Source organism: Aptenodytes patagonicus, chromosome 6 (genome assembly GCF_965638725.1).
Source record: "Aptenodytes patagonicus chromosome 6, bAptPat1.pri.cur, whole genome shotgun sequence".
Taxonomy (NCBI): Eukaryota; Metazoa; Chordata; class Aves; order Sphenisciformes; family Spheniscidae; genus Aptenodytes; species Aptenodytes patagonicus.
In genome coordinates, this window is record NC_134954.1 from 76,373,563 (window position 1) to 76,389,027 (window position 15,465).

The 15,465-nt window shown below is 35.5% G+C and overlaps 1 protein-coding gene across 1 annotated transcript in view; it reads left to right on the plus strand.

Moving 5' to 3' along the window:
- The window catches only part of PKP4 (plakophilin 4), a 107,865-nt gene that overhangs the window by 53,517 nt on the left and 38,883 nt on the right, over positions 1–15,465 (plus strand). The window contains exons 4-7 of the mRNA XM_076343244.1: positions 5,666–5,700; positions 10,144–10,275; positions 10,434–10,624; positions 11,457–12,015. Of these exons, the coding sequence (XP_076199359.1) occupies positions 5,666–5,700; positions 10,144–10,275; positions 10,434–10,624; positions 11,457–12,015 (917 nt within the window). The remainder of the gene's footprint in view (positions 1–5,665; positions 5,701–10,143; positions 10,276–10,433; positions 10,625–11,456; positions 12,016–15,465) is intronic.

Consider the following 15,465-nt stretch of genomic DNA (forward strand, 5'->3'; position numbering starts at 1 on the left):
TGACTTCAGGAAGCATTATAGGGTCCCCTACTCTAACTTTTAGGACCTAAAGAGTCACTATATTTCCAGTCAATCCATCCTTTAATATGGCTAAGATGTTTAGCTTAGTGAGTGGGTGATTAAAAGCACTTATCTTAAGATACAGAAGACATCATTCCAAGTCTCTGATGCTGAATGCTATGTCTTTCAGCAGGGTGTGCTATCATTTGTCTTGAGTCCACAGAAACTTAAGTTTTGGCTGGCAGCTCTGCCTAAGCAGCAAGCTTATTTTTTGTATGTCTACATCGAAAATGAGTGAAACTTGCAAAGTTTCTTGTTATAGCTCCAGTATTCATATTTTTGTTTTCTGTTTACCCAGACTGTAAGCCTTTCTGAAATTCTGTCAAAGCTTTTGAATGCCACTAGAATTGAGGAATTTTGGGGGTTTTATGCTATTTGCTGATGTTTAAATATGAAAAAAAAATTGTAGCTTACTGATGAGTTGCTCTGGTGATAAATTGAAGAGTGATGATTTAATATTGACCAGCTGCATATATAAATACTTATTATCTTACCCAATAGTAGACTGGGCTACAAAACAGGATTGTTATGTATGTACTGTGAATGTACACCTACAGCACACTACAGCTTGAGATGCAGTAAGTGACTGTGTGTCAGTTGAATTATGGTAACTGCTCGTATGAGTGCTCATGCAAGATGACCTGAAGTCTCTAGTGGACAATTGTGACAGATCAGGTGGTACGTGTTAACCTGTCACCCTCTGAAAAAGCCTGAAGTACTGAAAGGGCAGTGAGTGTCATGGTTGTTACTGTGGTGCATAATTTAGCTAAAAAAATACTTGAAGGACTGTTAATTCTTTCCGAAGATAGTCAAACATGCCAGAGACCTCCAATTTGAATTACTATTTTGTGGTACCAGTAGGAAGACGTTGGCGATGTGCGGTGTGCTGTTCCTACTGTCACAGTGCCAACTGTGCGTGGTGTCAGACAGCATAGGACTGTAGGGTGGCAGCAACGTTCTGCTGTCCATAGGGCTGGTGTTTCCCTTGCCCAGCTGTTCTGCATGGCTGCCTGCTGTGGAGGCTTGGGAGTCTCAATCAATTCTCAGCGTTGGGTTTCAAGCTGAAATAGCATCCTTCAGTATGAGTGACCACATTTGGGTGTAGCATTCCAGATACAGCTTTCTAAATTCATGCTCAGAGCATTAGTGCTTGCCTGTGCTAGCTGAAAACATCTAGCAAGTTGTAGGACGACTTGCTCTTGGTGGCAGAGCTGTTTAATTTTTGTATGTGGGACATAAGATGACTATGGTACTTTGTAGAGTATCTAGCAGAGTGGGTACAGGAATTAGGCACATTAGTGAAATCAAGAAGATGGCGATTAGAAAAGTTGAAGACTGAAAATCACCTCGTTTAGTTAAAATAGTTGTGAAAACTTCTGCTAACCCGTATCAACAAGAAAAGCAAAAATAGGAAATCTCATTATACTGATTTTGATGGTTGCCAGTTGCTTGTAATGTGTATTACAAGTTTATGGAGACTAATATATGCCATTTTATAAGAAAAATCCCACTATACCAAGAATTTACAGTTACACAAAGCTTTAAGCCTTCATACTGCATATAATTGTAAACGTTTTCTTGATGTAGATATTTAAAATGGAAGATAAAGGACAAGTGAAACAATACATTCAGTCTTAACAGGCACTTAAGTTTTGGCGGGCAGCTCTGCCTAAGCAGCAAGCACGAATCCCTGTGAATAAACCATTTGCTACTGGGTGCCTGACAGAACAGATGTATTCCAATGATGAAAGCTTAGCCAAGCAGTAAGCTAAAATACTAAAGAAATATGTGTGAAGTATATACATTTTCAACAGAATTATATATTTAGATTTTTAAGATTTTCACTATTTTAGAAATATTTAATAAATAATACTTAATTTTTTCAGCTGTTGCCGTTTTTGATGACAACAGCAGTATATTCAGGCAGTTAAGATAGGCAATGGAAATCACTACTTTTCTCTCAAGTGGAGCTGTTTAAATCGGAAATACATTTCATCTTATGGAATACTTGCTAAGATAATATGCTTAAACTGTTTCATGTCATATAATACCTGCAAAAGATGTATGTAGCATCGAGAATTTGTTAACTGTCCAGTCTAGAAACTGAAGATCATAGTTGTGTTTACATAATTTTTAAAAAATAGCATACTGCTTAAGACATCTTAACAAAAATCAGAAATATGCAATTTTCTTAAATTTTAGTATTGTTCCAGTAGCCTTGCTATCCCATACACAGTTACTGTCAGAGACCTGGCCATGACCTCGACCGGCCAGTTCTGCCTTTGAAGTGTGACCGAGTCCTTGAGCTGTCATAGCCACTCAACTGAGATGAATGTTGACCTCTTTTTCTAACTTGGAAGTCCAAAGCTGGAAAGTGTTTATCTGAGAGCTATTGCTTGAAGAATGTAAAATGGTACTAGTGATACTTAGTTCGTTTCAAACAAAAAAATCCAGATACTTAGGAAATACAAGTGAGGAAAAAAATTGCAAAGGATTAAAAAAAATAATTAGAATCAAGTTAAATTCTTAACCAGTTTAATTGTTCATGAAGTAGCTTTCTACTTATGACCCATAGTCAGAGCAACCTTTATCAGTTGCAAGTCCTGTACCTGTAAAGAAAGTTCAATTAGCCAGATGTGTTGGGTAGAGATATGTTTGGGGTTTTTTATAATCTTATGTATGCAAGAGTAAAGTATTTCTGCATGCTTAGCACTATTTACTTCTGCTAGCACCACAGAATGATGTCATCTCATTATAAGGAACCGAGTTTCCAGAAAGTCTGAAGAATAAAAGGTGAAGCCTGTAAAACTTGATGTTCAGGTAGCATGAGAATTCTGGGGCCAGTGTTCACAGTATCTGTTAAATAGTCTTCATATTTCTTCATTTCAGTGGAGCTGAATAGGCTAACAGTAATTGATTAAAGAATCCATTATATCCAAGTTTGCTCGGTGAAGAGTAAAGAATATACTCTGTAAAGAATTAATGTAGATTAACTAACATTCAGAACTCAGCTTTCAATAATTGAAATTAATTCAGTTTTATACAAATTCTTTTGAATTCAATACCAGTTTCAGTACAAATTTCCTCATGAACCTTTAACAATAGAAATATTTTCAAAGGTTTCATCGAAATAGTTACAAGGTTCAGTTTGCAAGCAAAAAAACAGTAAAGTTGCACAGAATTTACTTTGGCCTGTAGTTACAATCCCAAAATATGCCAAAGAAACATTCTGGAGTTAATGCACTAGTTAGATTCAATGGTAGTGTACTAGAAATGAGAAATATTTTTAACTTTTTATTTAAATTGAATTAACTTTAAGCCAAGGCTGTGCAAAAATTGACATTTGGTGGTCTTGGCGCTGGAATAGCCAGGTGATGGTAGTACAGTTCCTTTGCTGCAGAGTTCCAGGTGTCTCTAGATACTTTTGTTTTTTCACAGAGCTGTCTAGCTTGTGTACCACGTTCACTTAGTCTGTTCTTCTGGGGAGAAGGTTGTAGTATCTTAAGAAATAACCATCTGTAGCTGTTTATTGCCTCCTGTTAGCTGGAGGCTATGACCATCTTTCCTGAAATGCCTTAGCAGGTTCTGTCATGCAAAATCTGGGTTTGTTTAAATCCCAATTTAAACTATACTGATGAAGGTATTTTAAACTAATCCACCTGACTTTGCACTCAGGTGGAATGACAGAACTCACATGGTCACAGTAGCTGAGCTTTGGGGAAGGTAGCTGCTTGTTGTAGGGTAAGTTCTTAAACTATCCTATTTAAACCCACAGGATGACATTCAATTGAACTAGTTGCTTACCTGTTTTGGCATGTAGTTTGGTTTTGTTTATCTACTTATTTAGTGTTTCTGATGTTGGACGTGTTCCAGTACTGCTAAGTGATTTCGTCTTTGTCTAATCTTAAGATATTTATGCTTGTGGGCTTGGACAAGATTGTCCTTCAGGAAAGAGAAAATATCTGTGAAAGTTCAGGCACGCATCTGAATTTGATGGAGTCTGTGTTTGAGCACCTTTCTCTCCACAAGCATCTTAGAAGTACAGTAGAACCCAAAGAAACTTCTGAAGGCAGATGAACCTGGAAAGTCTCAGTCTGGAGTTCAGCTCTTCACCTGTAATTTTATACACCAAGTTTCAGTCTGGTCCACTTTATGTATATTCTAAAGAAAAAAATAGTGTAGCACCCCAAAAGACATTAAAATTGTAGACTGAAGGAGAGAACAGCCAATATGTAGTAAAAATTCTGTTACTACCTAGATATGAAGTTGGCTTTCAGACACTTGAAGCCTGCATTCAAATTCTCATTTTTCTTTAAATTTCATTGTAATTGTAGTTTAGTTTGGGCTAGTATGCAAGTCTAGGACTCTCTTAGACACAAATACTTTGTTTCCAAAAAAGGCTCCTAAATAATTGTTTTTACTTCAGAAAATAAGTATCTATTGTTGTTCATGTTGCTGTGCTAAAGTTTTTTTTGTAATTGGTAGCTATGGTAGTAAGAAGTAAAATAAATAATACTAATTTAGAAATAGATACATCTTACCCAAAATCACTGTTTCATGCTGATATTTAGACATCATAAAATCTGATGGACTTACCTATTTTTCCTTTAAATAGCTTTTTGTTTGGAAAATAGCAGCTTATAATAACTGCAAAAATGATTTAGTATTCAAAGTTTGATAGTTCATATGTAGAGTGCGGAAATACTCTACATACTTTTAAGGAAAAATATATAATTTTAATAATACATGGATGAATTTTGCATTTGCCTGCAAAGGTAGTTGTGCATCAGTACTATTATCAACACATGAAAGAACATTGCTTTGTAGAAGAAACAAAATGGTTATGGTAGTTTGATATAAAGTAGTTATGGGAAAACTACAAGAGAAGTAGGGGTTTACACTGATATTAAACCCCTGCTTGATCTTGTGAAATAGTTGTTTCTTAAGGCATCTCTTTAACATTGACAGTATAAAATCTGTTATCTGTATACACACAGAGGTGTACATGTTTTGGGTATGTCAAATGGTTTGACTTCTTATCATATGCAAAGGATCAGAATTGTCTCTGGAAAACTGGAAAATGAAATAACAATAAAAGTTGTAAGTCTGTTTCTGTTTGGTTTTTTCAAACTGCTTTACACGTAGAAGCAAAATGCTCTAGAATTGTGATTCCCAAACTTCCTTTGCTAGACCCTACCATAAGCAGTGAATGCTCCTGTCTTTGAAGTGGTTTGTTTACTGCTAATCATACACATATAACTGTGAATGCTGGCTGTATACTATTTACATCATTGCACCTTAAATAGGAAGTGCCTATCATAAATCATGCTCTTACCTGTCCTGTTGCAGATAGGTTACACTGCTTGATGATTTGCCATACAGTAAGTTACAGGGCATTCCTACTGAATATACAAAATTAAAATCAGTAACCAATGGTTTGGTTGTCAGGTGTGAAGTGCTGCAGAGTGTTATTTACATGGGTATTGACACTTTATCTGCTGGGTTTTTTTGTACAATTTTCCATGCTTTGGTTAAAAAACCAGAAAATAAATCCAAACTAGCCACATGGTTCTTTTTTGTGATAATTTTTTTTTTCTTTCTGCAGCTCTACTGAGAAGTCATTTCCTTGGAGATCGTCAGGTATTATCTTTTACGTGTACACTTTGCTTTAAGCCCAAAAAACTTTATTTTCTTGGCATTCATTGCTTGTTTTAAAGTGAACTGAACATTAGTAGCAATGCTATGTATCTTTTTCAAGTATCTTTTCTAAAGTATAACATTAATATCCTCTTTCTCACACATGAAGAGACTTGTGTGTTCCTCTGTTGTTGTAAGAGGTTGTTTTGGCTTAGAGGTAGTTGCAGGTGCTTTACTTGCACCTTTTTGTGCTTTTGCATTTTTATGTGAGATGTGACCGTAACAAAAGTCTTGTGTATTGGGTCTCCTTTGCTTTGAATACTTTGAAATACTTTGAAAAGTATTCAAAAATACTTTTGAGTCTTCCCCTTGGCAGGTAAGGATCATGAAAAAATACTGTATGTTTTAAGCTTGAAAACTGATTTTCTTTTTACAGATATTCTTAGTTAACTGAGAAAATCTCCAATAAGCGAAGGTTTTTCTGAGAGTGCTTTTTCTATTTTTTTATCTCAGGATAGCTTGAACTTTCTTTCCAAAACAAGAAATGTTTGTCTTGTAGGACTTCTACATCTACTCTTGAGTATATTGGGTGGAATGGGTAGGACTGTATCTTAAAAGTGACATTCAAGTGTCTGTTGAAATAATCCAATCTGTCCTTGACAGATCAGAGCATTTAACTAGTTAGGTTTTTTGCATCTGTTAAAATATTTAATATTGAAGAGTCAGTCTTCAAAACAGTGGTCGTCTCTTTAGAGTGATGAAGTGTATGTGCAGAAGTCAACATTTGCACTGCATCATGTTTCTCTAATTCAATCATGTACTTTTGACAGAATGTCATATTCAGCAAAACTGGTCTAATGTAATCAAAATGCAATTAGCATTTTAGGTAGCTTGTTAAAAGTTTTATTAACCAAGTTCTGCATAGTGCTAATATCATATCTTTATATAAGGATGCATGCAGTTTTAAGAGCTATCCAGTTTCTGCTGTACAAAGAATAACACATCATAGTTATCTGCTTGTTCACTCAAGCATATTCATAATTATGATAATTGTGACTATTTTAGGTAAATAAGTCTCTCAAACTATATTTTCCCTTCCCCTTCCTGTTTTTTGTTTTATTTGGAGACTAAGCTTTTAAACTTGCGTATAATTGTATTTACATGGTTTCAGTTGCCATCATGGTATCGCCTCAGCTAAGGTGAGGCACACATTAGCTTTTTTCCTTTCTTCTAAATCTAATATTCTGAACAGCCTACTTGTCTTGGCATTTAAATTTTGCTAGTCATGGTGGTGCTTTTCAGGTATTCTTTTAGCATGTTTTTAAACAGAAGTCAAATTTGTTTTTTCAAGTAATTGAGAAATCAGTTTTACTTATTCTTTCAATTATTTTTGTGGTTTTGTTTTGTTTTTTTAAATCAAATTATTTCCCCTGGTTCCATAATGTTCCAGTGACAGTTCACAACCAGTAAAGATACCTTCTGACAGATCTTGGTCATTGTTTTACTGATTTATCTCATCCAGTTGCATTCCATTTCTTTATTTCCTCCTCAGTTTTTCCTGTAACTTATTCTTTGTCTATTGTTTGTTTTTCTCCTTGACTTTCTATTAGTTCCTCTCTTTCTTTCTTTCATCTATCCAGCTCATATTTTTATTTTATCCTTTAATTTTCTCCTCTCATTTGTGTGTTTCTTTTCATTAGAAATCTCCTGTGCACATCCCTGCTAAGAGGTCACTTAACATATGGCAAAAAATCATATTTCTGTTTAAATACTGTATGCATTAATATAAATCTAGATGTATATTTCTCACATCTCTGTATCTAAAGTAAGGCTTTTCTGGAGTAGTTGCTCAGAAGTGCACATGTTTGAAAAAAAAATATTTTTTGCTTAGATTTTTATGATATACATGATGTGATAAGATGTGACCGTAGCTGTAATTGCTTTATGCATCAGTAGAATTATACAGAATTTTTAACAGAAATATAAAATGATGTTGTTTTGCAGATGCTTATAAATAGAATATTATATCAGCAGCCATTTATAAAAAGGCTATTATTTTATTCAGGGCACGCTCCTCATGATTTATAGTAGCAGAGAGACATAGAAAGACAACAATTCATTTTATTGTACACTCTTGCCTTTGTTAGAGAGCTAAACAGTCTTTATTTTTTAGCATTGTGAAAGCATTTGCTTGGTGGCAAATGTGTGATGGAAGCGAGGTTTTGGTTCAGACCTCTGTCTTAGGAACATCTGTACGGCACTGCACAATGGAACTTTATTCTTCCTGTGTGTTTCTCCCAAAATTGATTATTTGTCAGTTTGACATTGATTTAGTATCATGTAGTATCAAGTAATTAAAATAACAGGGCGATGTATTATTTAAACAAAAAAGATTGAAGATTAGAATACTGAAGTTGAATATGATTATAATTTAAATGTCCCAGTCCCCACAAGTATTTTATTATAAAGAATATGTAATACCCACTGATGTCTGTTATGATCTGTTATCGAGTTAATGTAACAGGAGCTGTGGAAGTGAGTTATTCCAGTGTTGGTTCTTGGTATCATTTCTAGGCATACTGATGATTAAATTAATGGAAGTGTAGTAACACTCCTTATTAAATCTTAGTTAAATTTGGTCATAATACTCCTATTATAGTAAATTAATTAGCGTCAAATTTTACTAGATGATTTTGACCTAAGAATGTACTACTGATAAATAACTGTGCTGACTACCTGTAATTTCTAAGATATATTGATTTTATTTTTGTTTTTTTTTTTAATCTGGTATTTGAATAGTGTTCAAACATTTCTCATAATAGCAATTACTGAGTAACATTTTTAGTATGAATGTTCCATTATGGCTAATTGTGCAAATAGTGAGACACCAGCATTTTGTGTACAGCTATTGGTAAAAATCAGAGTATTTCTTTACAGCTTAATAGGTACAAATACTCTTGTGTTTTTTAGTTCTCTTTTGAAGTATACTGTATAACAACTGTTATGAAGAATTTCCAATAGCTCATCTGTCAGGGTTTTTTGTTTTGTGTATTGTTGGGTTTGTGTGGGATTTTTTTCCATGAGTGCCACTAGATTTTATGTCGGGGTATTTGTCAGTTTGAGAAGTTTTTCTGAGCTATTGCATAGAATTTATTTCAGCCCTTTTTTCCATCTTCCTCTTACCATCAATTTTCTGCAAACTCCTAACAGTTTTGCCTCTTTCTGTAACATGCTGTTATATTCATTTTCAAAGAGCACTTAGCAGGCTTCACTCTCTGCAACTCGCAGCTTTTGACACGAAGCAGTCGCAGAAGTTTTCACTAGACTATTGCTTCTTAGCATGTTTCTTTTGGTGTCCACTCTAGGCTCATTCATATACTTCTTCAGCAAGAATTTACGTATCTGGTGTTACCTTTAAACGTAACCCACATTTCCTACTCCCCTTCCTCAGGGGAGGTTTAGATTGGATATTAGGAAAAATTTCTTCACCGAAAGGGTTGTCAAGCATTGGAACAGGCTGCCCAGGGAAGCAGTGGAGTCACCATCCCTGGAGGTATTTAAAAGACGTGTAGATGTGGTGCTTAGGGACATGGTTTAGTGGTGGACTTGGCAGCGTTAGGTTTACAGTTGGACTCGATGATCTTAAAGGTCTTTTCCAACCTAAATGATTCTGTGATTTTATACTGCATCTCTGATGCCTGTTCTTCATCAATAAGTGTAACATGATGGCAACTGAATGCTTAATATTTCTGTCAAAATAATTTGGATTCAGTTTTTCTTGTTGTTTCGTGTCCTCATCTTTGTCCTTTTTTCCCAGACTATGTTTAACTTTTTCCTTTCTTCATAATAGTGTTGTGATGTCTCCTTTCCTTTCTCTTATGTATGATGACACTTTCCTTTGCTGTCTGTAAAGTTCAGCTAATATTCTTAGAACTGAAGTTAGCTTAAGAGTTGTTAACAAGTAAACATTTGGATAGTAGTATATGAAGTAAAAAAATGTATAAAATTTGCAGCAACTTCTGTTGATGGTTCGCAAACAGGGATGAAATTCAACTCAGCCTTTTACTTATGAAGCTCTTGAGATGATAGGACCTTAAGACCAAGTGATAGCTATCCTCTGTGCACTACAACACAGTTGCATAGTGTTTCTACTCTGCAAAGTATACTTACTAGGTAATCAATTACATTTTTCATTAAAATAGGTTGGAACATACATTTGAAAAATTGGAATTGTAGAACTACATCAAAACTACAGGAAATAAGATTCTCAGACATTAGTATTAACGTTCTTTTCATTTAGTTTGGTAGATGATACCTGTCTACCAGTAGACTGTTTGTGTTGGAAGTAAGTTCTTCGTTAGTATGTGTGAGAAAATTATTATGATTGAGTGTGCAGGAAACTTACATATAAAACATTGCATTTATCTAAATAATTTATTCTTTCAGATCCTCCGACCACCAGTGTAAACAAACCCCAAGTGTCAGAGATTGTTCATACCAATGCCTATGACATTAGGACAGAACCAGAACAAGGGAACCTTTACTCACCAGAACAGACATCTCTCCATGAAAGTGAGGGTCTGTTGTGTGCATTTTAAATACTAGAATATATTTCTGTATTGACTGTATAAAAATGTAATACAATTATGAATGCAACAGATAACAAAGTTATATAATATTTTATTTTTGTGAAGTTGTTCGATGCTTTTATTCTTATGCCGGCTTTGTATCTACAGGGTCTGTAGGTAACTCAAGAAGTTCAACACAAATGAATTCTTATTCTGACAGTGGTTACCAGGAAGTAAGCAGTTTCCATAACAGCCAAAACTTGAGCAAATCAGAAAACAGACAGCAGCATTCCCTTATTGGAACCGCTGATAACCATTTGGTGAGAAGCTCGCGAGCTGAAGGGCAGACATCAGTCCAGGTGTGCTCAAAATAGTACACTTTATCTCTGTCTGTACACTGTCTGTAACACAGTTTTAAAGACAATAATTGTATAGCTGGACCTACATTTGTATAGGCTGGAATTAAGGTTATCAAATTACACTTTTATTTCAAACCTTCACTGGTTAAAAAGCAGAAATGGCTTGCAGCAGACATAGACTTGTTTGCTGAAATCAGCATGCATGTGATCTGGTTCATTCACTGTAGCTGAAATTAAGTAAAACTTATGAGGACTCCTGACTTTTGAGTATGCTGCTAATATAATATCAAGAAAGTATCGCTCACTTGAAATTCAGTTGTCATATTGGGGAAAACCTCCTAGAATTTAGCCTGTATGTAAACATAGTGCTTAAAGGAAGATGGTATTTGTGTTGCTGTACCTTATACTGTTTCTGGCTTTTTTTCCCCCTCCTTTTTCATTAATCAGAATGATAGTAAGACAGTAATTGACAAAACTTTATTAGCTTATACTAGAACTCTCTGCATTACTGTTCCTGAATTTCCAAAGTGGTAGAGTAGTGAGGAAAGAAAGCATAGGTGCTTATTAACATAGAAAGCCAAATAAGAATGAGGAATGGATGGTTTTCTAATGTTAAATTGCCATTTTATACATTAACAAATACTGGTTAGAAAAAAGTTATCTTATAGGAAAACTTGAAGGAATTATGTTTAGGGTAAAAGCTACTCTTCAGCTGCTTTTACATATTGTTAAATTGTGTGTATTTCTTGTTGACTTCTCTGTCTTGTGGGAAAAAAGCATCCACTACATGGCCTAAATGATAAAACTAATAAATGTTTTTGTTTTTAAACAGCCTTCAGTAAATATTGCTACCAACCGAGTCATGAGACGTGTCAGTTCAGTCCCATCCAGGGCACAGTCTCCCTCTTACATGGTCAGCACAGGTGTTTCCCCTTCAAGGGGGTCACTGCGAGCATCTCTGGGTAGCGGGTATGGTTCTCCGTCAGTTACTGAGCAAAGATCCCTTGCTTCTCATGCATATTCATCCACTACTCTGCCAGTACAGCGGGCAGCATCCCCATATGCTGTACAGAGACCTGCCTCCCCAACAGCTGTGCGGCGGATCGGCTCAGTTACATCCAGACAGACAGCAAATCCCAATGGCGGGACTTCCCAATACCAAACATCGGTCAGAGTTGGCTCTCCTCTTGCCCTTACTGACGTACAAACCAGAGTAGCTTCTCCATCCCAAACTCAGCTGGGATCTTCTTCCCCGAAGCGTTCTGGCATGACTGCAGTTCCACAGCATTTGGGAACAACACTGCAAAGAACAATTCATGATATTGAACAATATGGACAGCAGTATGATATATATGAGAGAATGGTCCCTCCACGTCCAGATAGCCTTACAGGTTAGTAAAAAGGTAAAGACACAGCTTAAAACTTGGTACAAATCTACAACTGTAGAAAACCAGTAATGCAGTTGTCGTTTTATGGATGAAACATTGTAGCACTAGGATGTGATTGTGGTGGATGTATCAAATCAGTTGTAAATACTGATGTCAAACACTATGTATCAATCATACCATAAGTTCCCTGTGAATAGTGTCTTTCTCTTTAATTTACTAGGTTGCTAACCATGCGTTAAATTAAATCATATGTTTTAAGTAGTAAGTGAAATTCTGAGTCTTCCAAACAGGCATTTCAGTATTTTCGAAGATAAAGTACATTTTAAATGTATGTGCAGGTTATACACAAAATAAAAGATACTAGGCTGGAACTAGTTTTATATCTAGTTCTTTCTTAAAATATGTAACTTAGTACAACTGAATTTTAGTCTTTTTTCCCCTAATATTTCTAGGCTATCTCAAAGTACTTAAACTGAAACATAGGGTAGCCATTGTAATATTAGCTTAAAATAAAGCCCTAAAAGGTAGAATCGGTACATCCGAGAGGCAGTTCTTACTAAGATGCAGTTACTTTGCATTTTAAGTTCTGTGTGTGTTACTGGTTTTGTTCTGACCTTCATCTAAATGAGCACAGACAAGGTGATTTTGCAGTTAGACCATATGCTCTTTTGAACAAACTGCAATGTCTGTTTTTTCTTTTAAACTACTATACTGCAGGATATCCCAAAATATTCTCATTCCTTAACAAAAGGTGTAAGGTTTCTTCTCCCTCACCTCTGTTTGCAAAACACAGTAATCTACCAGTTTGATAAGGGGGGGGGGGGGGAATCAGTTTGACATGAAAGGCTAATCAGTAGTTTAAATGAATGCAGTCCAGTGGGCTGCATAATTTGTGATATAACAGCAATCTTGTACTCTTAAAATATTATTAAGGTACTTTACAAATACCACTGCTTGAGAATATCACTTTTTCTAAACAGGTAAACTGATACACCTTTAGAAAAAAGGAATTATTGGGATAGTGAATCAGTAATTCAGAAACAGATGCTTTAAATTTAATGCTTTTAGTATTAAGAAAGTAATTAAGAAACTGTGGTAGTCAAGCTTAGAGAGCATCTTATTTTATAGCCATCTCCACTGTAATCTTTCCAGGAAACTTGAAATGGTGTGACTTTCCTGTGCTCTATGTTACAAACTATGACTAAGAATCCCTCAGTATTATAAAAAAACTTACATTTTCTAGTATAAATTAGTTTTCGTGTTTCTTTAGAAGGAACAGTTCAATATAACACCAGAAATCTTAAACTCTAATTTGTGTATGATCAGTTTTCTGAGAGGAGGTTTGGGTGCAGGGAAGGCTAGTACTTGTAGTAGCCTATAGTATAATCCAGAACTCTTCCCTGCTATATAAGTTGAAGAAGAGGGATATATGATCAGGTCCTCTCTTCCTTCTGTGCTTACAGCCTCTAAGAAGGGTATCCGTGTGGTGCATGTTCTGGGAAAACTGTAATGTTAATAAGATGAGTGTCTTCCCAGGAGATAGCGTCATCATCTGGGAGGTATAGGTCCAATTGCCTGCTTTGCATGGGACATAGGTCCAGTTGCCTGCTTTGCTTTGGTGTAGACCCTCTGTTTTCACCACCTATAGATGTGTCGTTTTAGTGATGACCTGTGAGACCCCCAAAGGTTTCCTTGCAGACACTGTGATAGAGCAGGTCTGTGTTTTTTTGGGGAAAAACATTCAGATGCAGGATACGTTTGGTTACACATCACTACTTAATTGTATTTTGAAGTTGTTCCATAATCTCCATCATTTTATTACCTTTGCATAGTTCACTTAGCATATTCTATTGCTTTGATAGCTGCTAAAGCTTTAGTCCCTACAGCGGTAATGCCAAAGTGGACAAAACAGTATTAGTTTTATAAAATAGTTTTAAAAATATCTTTTAAAACCAAAAATTATGCTGGTTTTATGCCCTACTTGAATTTGTAAATGACTAAACATTTTAAAATGTGTTTGCCTTGGCTATACCACCCATATGTTAGATACTTATTTGCTAACTTTCTTCTAACTGTGTGAACAATTTATGATTTGATGTAGTGAGTAAATGTTGTAGATAAACTCTGCGTATAATTTTAGGCAAGAAAGATGACAATAAATTATGTTGTAAGATTGAAAAAATTAGGTTAGCAGTCTAGGAAGGGAAGCATGAGGAATGCTGGTCTGAGACCAAGTGAGATGTATATGATTGTCACACTTATTTACTGTAGTACAATGGGAAGTATATTTGGTCATCTTTACTCTGAAGAATTTAATTAAAAGAACAAAACTGATGAAATCACAGAATAAACGAAGAATGCCAAAGGCAGAAGGAACTGGAGTGAGTTCAAAAGGGGTGAAGGGGAGATTAGGCCATTGCAAGATGCAGTAAAGAAAAGTCAGAGAGTGGAAGAGGACCCCATGGCAAGGTAAATCTCAGAGGCAAAAGGAGAAGTATTGTGTAGTTGTTTCAAAGGAAGTAAAAATTCAAGAGACTGGAATACAGACTTTAAAAATAAAAGCTTTTCAAAATTAAAGAGAATTTTCCTGGTAGTGTAATATTCAAAAACCAAGTTGGTGTAGGTGGTGAAAACGTTATGTAGCATTTATATAAGTGAACTAAGTTTGAAAATAAATATGGGTTTGGCTTATATTTTATTAGATAAGAGCATCTGAGGCTTGTTTAGCAGTTAGCTAGCTAAAGGTTTGTCCAAGGAGACAGTCAGTTAGGAGCGTGTAGGGCAGTGAAATAGATGATACAGAAGTGCGGGAGATTAGAGAGGAGTGTTGAAATACAGCAAGTCTTAAAATTTTTTGAAAGCATTTCAGAGTAGGGGTAGGGAAGAAACTAATGAATGCAGAAGAGCTTTTCCTTCGGGTGATGGATCCTGTTAGTTTCAAAAGCTCTGTACCCTCAGGTCTAAGAGCAGCACAGAATTTGACAAAACTCAGGTAGGAAATGGTGAAGAACTCTCAGAATTAACTAAATTCTAACTATTTTTTCACTACCCAGTTTAGTATATTAGTGCTTCTCTGTAGACTCTGGAAGTGTAACTTATAAAATAGGGTAACTAGGATGCTTTAAATGAAAGCATTAAAAATAGATGAGAAAGTTTGTGGAGATTATCTAGTTACTACAACACCAATACCAGGAAGCAAAGTAGATACAAAGCATGCATTAGATAGTCAATGGGAGGGGTGGTACTATCTGTCAAAAAACGTTCCAGGGCTGAAAAAGAAGAAATACAGGATTAAGATGGTACCACTAACCTCCTAATCAGGATGGCAACAGTGAACTTAATAGGAGATTGGTTGCTAATTCAGTTAGCAAAATAGTAAGGGGAAAGATACATCAGTGCTGGTTACAGAAATATGGTAACACGCTGGAATGCATGGAAAGAAATTCTAGGCAA